At 39.7% G+C, this 8853-nt stretch overlaps 1 protein-coding gene across 1 annotated transcript; it reads right to left on the reverse strand.

Annotated features, from left to right (window-relative positions):
• Positions 1-454: 454 nt before the first annotated feature.
• On the reverse strand, positions 455-6921 carry eef1e1.L (eukaryotic translation elongation factor 1 epsilon 1 L homeolog). Its single transcript, NM_001094972.1, is given in 4 exon segments — positions 455-908; positions 2681-2776; positions 3747-3947; positions 6687-6921. Coding segments are annotated over 4 exon segments (525 nt in total). The 5' UTR covers positions 6774-6921; the 3' UTR covers positions 455-767.
• Between the last annotated feature and the right edge of the window lie 1932 nt (positions 6922-8853).

The raw sequence follows: 8853 nt of genomic DNA on the forward strand, positions 1-8853 counted from the left end.
TGCTCAGTGATCTGCTCGGCAGAACCATAAACCTGTTAAGTGGAAACTGGTTTCATGTTTATGTTTTGTGTAAGAAATAACAAAAACTATAAATATATCTTAATTGGGCAAAACGTATGTTCAGCACAAATCTATTCATTGAGCTAATGTTAAAGGGGTTATACTGTCTAGTTGTATGAGTAATAGTAGCTAATTGTCTCTCAGAAGAAAGCAACTAAACACTCACAACTGCCACCCACTAAATGGTAAACATCTGAAACCATGCCAAGGCAAATTATCATGGACTGGAAATCACGTAAGTGGCACATTGCTGCCAATTGCCCAAGTGCCTTTTGCAGAGAACAGAATTTAAAAAAACAGCATGACAACAGAAAATATGAAAATGTATTTCATCAGATTTTAATCACGAATAGTCTGGTAAACATATCTGGATATTCTTGAAACTGAAAAGTAGTAAAGTACTTTATGAAACTTTATTGGCAAAAACAAGGGTACACAAGTATATCAAACACAAGAAGTGGAAGGGGAGAAAACCAACATGTTGTGCTGAGTAAATGTATTTTCTTAATAAAAATGTTGTTGTAAAGCACCTTGTGAGAAGTCCTGTGCATGTAAAACATTTTAAAATAAATTAAAACCTATGGTTTGAACTTTAGATTAAATTTTAAATCTACAAGTAAAGGTTTTGCTATTGTAACAACCAAAAAACATGGACAAATATGGTACTACTGGATAGTCTATTACCACCACAGCTTTAGCTGAAACACTTAGTGATTACTGCTGTAGATCCGATTTTTAATAAAGACCAACCCAGGGAGGTGCTGTCTTATTCCTGGATAATTCTGAATGTGGCTAAACCATCGAGACACATTTATATAGGTTTCCTTCTCCTGAATCGATAGGCCAGCCTGTAGGAAGTAAAAAAATAAATTATCCAAAATATAAAATTGAGAATGACTGTCAACATGTTAATAAACTGAATATCTGTTCTCAGAGCTCATCTACACTCCTTCTACTTGCATAACTACGGTGTCTGTCACACCTGTCAGTTATTTCCATTGCAACACTTTTACAATATATTTCCTAGGGATGCACTACATCCGGGATTCAGCCTTTTTCAGCTGAATCCAAGTTCCTGGCTGAACCGAATCTGAAAAAATCCTATGACTTTTCACTCAAAAAAGGAGTTCAAAAATTTGGTAACTATGCCCTGCACGTGGAACTATTTCACCCTTTCTCCCCTCATTTACATATGCAAATTAGGGTTTGGATTTGGTTCATAATTTGGTTGAATCTTTTCACAAAAGATTGACTTTTACCAGTCAGTAACCAATCAGTGACTTAAGGGGGGTAACATGGGCCATAACTGTTTGCGTTTGAATCTGAGCTGCATGCTCAGGATCAATTGTAGGTTCACTGAACAATTATGTCCCATATGGCCCTCCTTCAACTCAGAGTCAGAGATCTAAAAAGCTGGAAGTAGTGTTCTCTTCTGTTATACAGTCACTCCAGTCTTTATAGATTACATTTTTAGCTAACTAACTATATTACTAAGATTTTTTTTATTTTGCACAGCCTATTTATCAAGTTTTTATTTTTACACTGAACTGTTCCTTTTGTTAACTATGCCCTGCAGGTGGCACTCTTTCACCCTTTCTCCCCTCATTTATATATGCAAATTAGGGTTTGGTTCAGAATTTGGTTGAATCTTTTCACAAAGCATAGATACAAAGGAATAGTATTTTCAGTGCATCCCTAATATTTCCCATAGCATCATAGCATATATCTTAATCACATTTACACACACAATGATCATTTTATTAAGAACCAATTAACTTGCCTGTATGTTTTTGAGTGTGGATGGAAACCAGAGTATCTGGAGTTAGTTACAGATATAGGGAGAACATACAAACTGCTTGCAGATAGCACCCTGGCTGAAATCAAACTTTAATGGAATTGTTCAGTATAAAAACAGGGTAAATAGTTTGTTAACCAAATATGTAATGTATAAAGGCTGGAGTGACTGGATGTTTAATAGCCAGAACACTACTTCCTGCTTTGCAGCTCTCCTGGTTTCCACTGATCAGTGATTACCAGTCAGTAGCCAATCAGTGACTTGAGGGGGGTAACATGGGCCATAACTGTTTGCTTTTGAATCTGAGCTGCATGCTCAGGATCAATTGCAAGTTCACTGAACAATTATGTCCCATGTGGCCCTCCTTCAAGTCATTGACTAACAGCTAAAAAGCTAAAAAAAGAGCTAAAAAGCAGGAAGTAGTGTTCTGTTATACATTCAGTCACTCCAGTCTTTAAAGATTACATTTTTAGCTAACTAAATTACAAAGATTTTTTTATTTTGCACAGCCTATTTATCAAGTTTTTATTTTTACACGGAACTGTACCTTTAAGACCCCAGTGCTGCAGGGAAACATTGCTAACCATTGTGCTACTCGCTGCCAGTTACAGTGCAGTTCAATATGACATAATTAACAGTGGTTCCTATCATTATTGAACCAGCTGTTTATAAACTACTTGATCTATATTACAGCAACTGGACAGACTGCGATAAAAAACAGCAAAAAAAAATAAAAAATGAAGATCAATAGCAAATTGTCTCCACTACCTACAGTGGAGGCACTGGGGTTTCTAAATTAGTACAAGACAAAGACTGGATACTCACTATTACAGGGTGAAGTCCATAATAAATTAGGATGTCTGCCAAAGTTACTGCATTTCCAGCAACATACACTTTGTCCTTCAGATAATGATTAAGATCCTGTTAAAGAATTAACACATTAGAAGCAAAATAAGCAACAGACTGGAGTGAAACAAGAGTTTCAAAATTAACTGATCAGTCTACCAACAACAGTTATTTAAAATTCTCTTAAATTCATGCAGCTTACTACTAATCAGCCATACAGCATATGGATTTAATATAAATCAGGTTTGAAAGGAATGATCTGCTAACCCAATAATTACCCTATAACATACATGCAATGACCCTTCTTGAGGAAAAGGGAAAATGCATGCCCAAATGTATGCAGAATGATGTAACTTGTATCTTACTAATATCATCTGAATATCATCAAAAACTAAAAATTATTAGTCTGCAAAAATTTGGTTTGTTATGCAGACCAGTTTGTATGTAGGGCCCCTGTGGCAGAAAGCAAAAATGTCCTTTCCTGGAATGAGTGCAACACCACAGTAACAACCATAGTGGCTGCAAACTTGAATGAAAACGAAACCCTAGTCCACCCTCTATCCCACTCCAAGCTCCTTCCTTAATGTTCATAAGTTTCCCTGGATGCCCACCTACCATACAACTGTGCTGAGTTGTGCAGCCCAGTTCAAAGGCTCCACCTCACCCATCCATCTTCCAATCCTATTCGTTGGTTCGCCGACACGGATCTTGCTGGAGCATGCACAGTTGAAGACAGGTCCTGAATCAACTTTGGCTGCAAATTATCCAACAGATCCGTGTAGGCCACCTAACAAAAGATGATTAAAGATGGGGGACTTGAAAGGGGGACAGTGGAGAGGTGGCAGAGGATGGGCTACTGTTTAGTACTCCTTTAAACTTCTACATTTAATGAATTTTAATTTGGGCCATATTGATGAGTGTAAAGCGGAATTAATTTAACACTGTCACTGTAAGTGCAACTTATTTTATGGAATAAATGTATATAACGTTTTTACACTATGGGTGAGCACCTCTTTGTTTGCTTTATATGTTTTCATCAAATTACCTTCAGTACATTACGGATATCTTCCTTAGAGGACACTCTGTCTATGCATGTGATGCGGTACTCCAACCATTGCTGAACTACTGCTTTCTCTTCTGCAGAGGATCCTAAAAGCTCTTCTTTTTTGGCTTCTTTCACTAAATGAGAGGCAATAGTGGAAATCCCCACCAGGCTGGGACCTTTATTTGTCTGAAGGATCGGAATCTACACACAGAAACATAAAAATTGGATATGAACAAATCTGAAGGCAACATAAAAGTAGCTTCAAACATTTTAAGCAGGACACAGTTTTTCTAAAAATAAAATAATCTGTACTGTGAAAAAGGGGCAAATTAACAATAGAATTGTTAAGAAAATGCTCAGTAAAGGATTCTGCATTTCTTCAAGTACTATACTTCCTGATTTTAATCATGCACATAGAATTAAGATTTCAAACACTGTTGATTTTTTAGTGTAAACACATTTTTAAAAAGCTTTAATTCAAAAATTAATATATTGTCCTTCACATGTATCAAGCCTCTTAATCAGCTTTTATAATTATTACATTGCCAACATATATTTCGCCAGTTAAGGCAACTCAATCCCTGACGTTTTTTTCTCCCTTACAAAGTCAACCTTAATCTGGCTATGCATAGCGAGGTCCCACTTTGACCAACCACTTGCAGGGCCAAATCGGGCTGACTCGATCAGATCAAATAGAGGGGCCTTTGCAGGCCCACTGGGGAAGGACTGCATGAACACAGGCAAATAGGCTGCAGACTTGGTCTGAAGGGGTTGCACAAGTTACTTAAATCTGTCCATGTGGCCAGCTTCAGGGATACTACAGGCAACTTGGAAAAAAGGCTTGACTTGCATGTCAGTAAAAGCTTAATGAGCCATATTTGGTGCAGCTCATAAATGTCTTGCACATCTCCATACATGATCCTAGTAAGGAACAAACAATAGCAGCTTGATTCAAACTTTAATTCTATTCAAAATACTGCAGTTTCTGGTTACCATGCAAAAATGTAATCGCATTTGATGCTCTTAAAGGTGGTGGCACACAGGGAGATTTAGTCACCTGCGATAAATCTTTGCTACTGTGGGTGACTAATCTCCCCAAAATGCCTTTCCACTGGCAAGAATGTGAATTGCCTGGGGGATGGCATAAGCATCGCTTCGGTTTTCTGAAGTCTCCTTACAAGGAAACTTCAGAAAACCAAAGCGATCTCTGAAATTCACACAGTGATATTAAAATATACTGTACTTTAAAAACACCTTTCACAGACAACTATTAATGACAATAATATGGGACTTTTAAGAATATTATTTCCTTTACACATCTGTTTATCAAAATTTTCATGTATGCAGGTGAAGAGATGTGCATAAAGAGAGGTGACGCATGTTAACTTCTGAGGGGCAGCCATGATATGGGTAGTTTTGTGAATCATGACAAAAAAAAAATCCTGAAAATACTTTGGTTTGTGCTACTGCCACATAAAAAAATGTCTATGGTACCACTCAGCAAATAAATGTTAAATGAGTAAAGATACAAAAATATATACGGTAATAGAAAAAATAATAATAAGGAGAAAACACTAACAGTTCACCTCAGTCCCAAGGTGCAAAAACACTGTATCCAAAGGATGTGAGGATCTCCAAAAATAAAGAGACAAATATAAAAAGTAGAAAAATTTATTAGGACATGAAAACCTAACGCGTTTCATGCCTATATGGGGCACTTACTCATAGGCTGTGAGTAAGTGCCCCTATAGGCACGAAACGCGTTAGGTTTTCATGTCCTAATACATTTTTCTACTTTTTATATTTGTCTCTTTATTTTTGGAGATCCTCACATCCTTTGGAAACAGTGTTTTTAAAAAAAAATCCTGCTCATACATATTTTGAATAAAGCTGTTTTTGACCTGGCAGCAACTCGGGAGATAGCTGAAAAATTAGTTCTGCCTGCTCTGGAGCAAGAGTACCCCGTGGTACACCTGGATGGAACAAGAGGAATTTGGTGGGCTTCACGGATTTACTAAATTAGTAAGACCCTAGGAAGATGCATGCCATGCCTTCAAACCAACACCACACAGTCTCCATCTTATCCTTTTTTTCACAGGGGAGGATGAGTTGTGTGGTTTAAAGGCTGTATATTGCTTATTGTGGACTATTATGTGAAATGATGTTATGTTCAATACCTCGATTTTATGCCAAAAGGCTATCCGTTTACACTGGATGTCTACAGCCCAACTTTCTTTCCTATCAATGGATGTAAAAAAGTTAAAATGCATAAAATTAAAAAGATGATAGTTGCGGCTCAGAATGGGGCAATGGCCGAGAGTGGCCAGAGTTTGGGCGGATCATGGTTGGGGCTTTCATGCAGGCAGGCAAGAACTGGCAGTCTGGGGATTCTGGCAGTTGGGGGGCTGCTGTGAGTTGCTAGAGGTGGGGTCAGTGTTTGGGCCTCTTTGTACTTGAAATTCCAGGACCTATTTAGAATTCCAGTGTGGGCCTGACTTTTAAGTGTGAATTTATTTCCATTTTGGGGCCCTGCTAACCTAGTACTATGGGGCAACTATAAAAAAGTAAATATAGATTTTAATGTCAGAAGATATTTGTGTGACACTAGAAGTCACAACAGCTTTTAGTCTGGTGAAAACAATATCCAAAGCTGTAAACCCTTTATTGACTGAAAAACAAAGTCACTATTTTGAGGTATTATATACTAGGATTATATCACAATAGCAATAAACACTGACACGGATATCCGGAACAAACATTTAAGAGTCGGTGTGTAACACAACCCCCCCCTCACAAAGCTGAGCCATAGGAGTGTATTGCGGCGGTGGCCTCACATGCCTTATAGTCCCACGTGGTTACCATATAGTATCAGAGCAAATAATACGGCTCACACAGCGAGCATGAAAACCAGGCTACTGTGTCACATTCCGTCTAGCTAACCTTGCCAGCTGCTTGAGCCCGACTACTGTATTTCCCACTGTTCAAGCCCAAACACCTCTCCAAAGCGACCAATTCCTTCACCGCCATCTTTGTAGTCAATCCTGTCAGCGTCACCCGATGCACGTGTGCCCAGCCCTCTCAGCGTTGCTGCACTGCACACAAGGCAGCTTTTGATTGGCCGAGACAGCATTTAGGCGTGCGATACAAAGCCGGATGAATAGGGGAGGTCCCATCATTCTCCCACATATATTTTCGGTAGCGGCTAGTTCCTTATAAAACCCTATCCTAGAAAAGGACCTGACGTCACGGCCATGTGATCCTACCATGTGATCGCTCCGCTGCGGCTTACCTATTTGTGAGCTGCAAATTCAAACATGGGGACGTGATAATGGGTTCTAGTGGCGGGCTGTGGACTCTTGACAGGACCTGCTTCCCAGGGTTGCCAACTTGTATTGTAGGTTTAGTACAGGTTGCAACCTCTACCTCAGGTTTTGGGGCAGTTCATTGTGTTGCTGAATGTTTGTAGGGATTGAAGGGATCACGGCCTCTTAATTTCTTTAGTGTGAGGGCAGTAACATAACTAGAGGGGGCGGGCCATGGTGCGTGACGTGGGGGCGGCCCTGGTGCGTGACGCGCAGCCGGGCCCCCTCCATACGGCCCGCGGCCGCCCTGGCTCACTCGTACCCCCTGCTACCCCGATAGTTCCGCCACTGGGTGAGGGGGGATCACAGTGAATTAATGTCAGCTAGACTGTATTCAATATTTAGACACTCAAATGCAGCTACAATATTTTTGTTGGAGCTGGGGTTTTTTTTACCATTAGTCTCGCACAATTAAGGTGTAACAATGGCAAGATAAACATGAAAGGCAAGACATACTGACACAGCTATAATAATATTATATTCATTAACCATAAACAGCTTTGCTTTTCTGCCATGCACTGAAAGTCTCCCTTAATGGAGAATAATGTAATGGACAACTTGGGAACAATAAATTGTATAGAAACTGTTGCCTTGGTGTTTCATGAGCTGACGGAAAATGTGGAGTGCCCAGTCAAGTAATAGAACATGGGATAACGGTCATGAAAGGGACTTCTATTTAAGGAGAGGCTCATTGCCCCTAAACCTTTTTAAAGGACCAGTAACACCAACAGTGTCGGACTGGCCCACCGGGATACCTGGAAAACTCCTGGTGGGCCAAGGTGTCAGTGGGCCCTCATGCTGCTAAACTTTTGGCCAATTTCATGGCCATTCCCTTTTTCTATGAGAACAAAGAGGCTAAATAGATGTAATAATTGATTATAGTATGTAAAGAAAACAGACTAGGAGAATAGAGGTTGATTGAGGAGATGAAAAATAATAGTACTGAGAGTGGCCCCTGGTCTAAGGTTTTTGGGTGGGCCCCTGGTGTCCCAGTCCGACACTGAACACCAAGTTAGCTTAACACTTAATTCCCCCCAAACTTCTATATAAGTCAGGCTTACTCTCCCCTTTGGTTTTCTTTTTAAATCTTGAGCTTCAATCTGACTACCAAAGTGCTTCATAACAGAATGTGAAAGGGTGACGGCCGCTGGAATTCCTCTGTGTGCTGAACCAGAAGTCAGCTTCACATGGATGACCTAAAGCACCTAAGCGTTTTTTTTTTTTTTAAGCATCTGCAGTTCAAATGTCTTGTTTCTTTTCCTTCAGACAGCTTTGGGGTTAATATTGTGAGCATATATATTAAAGGAACAGTTCAGTGTAAAATTAAAACACTGGGTAAATAGATAGACTGTGCAAAATAAAAAAATGTTTTTCAATATAGTTAACCAAAAATGTAATGTATAAAGGCTATAGTGATTGGATGTCGAACAGAATAGAACAGAACCCATCTTCCTGCTTTTCAGCTCTCCAACTCTGAGTTAAGGTGGCCAAACACGGCCAGATTAAAGCTGCTGATATGGGTCCTTTAGACCGATTCGGTACTTTATCTGCCCATGTGTGGGGACTCCCAACGGGTCCCCCCAATCGACATCAGGCCAAAAATCGGGCAGATATAGATTGAGAAAGTTTGATTTTTTTCTTTGATCCAGGATTGCCTCGGCTAGTTGATGCGGTCCTGTGACCCGTCGGAGCCCATTCACAGCATTGTAATCTGCTTGTTCGGATTAACCTGATATCGCCCAGCC

Source organism: Xenopus laevis, chromosome 6L, assembly GCF_017654675.1.
Source record: "Xenopus laevis strain J_2021 chromosome 6L, Xenopus_laevis_v10.1, whole genome shotgun sequence".
In the NCBI taxonomy this organism is placed as follows: Eukaryota; Metazoa; Chordata; class Amphibia; order Anura; family Pipidae; genus Xenopus; species Xenopus laevis.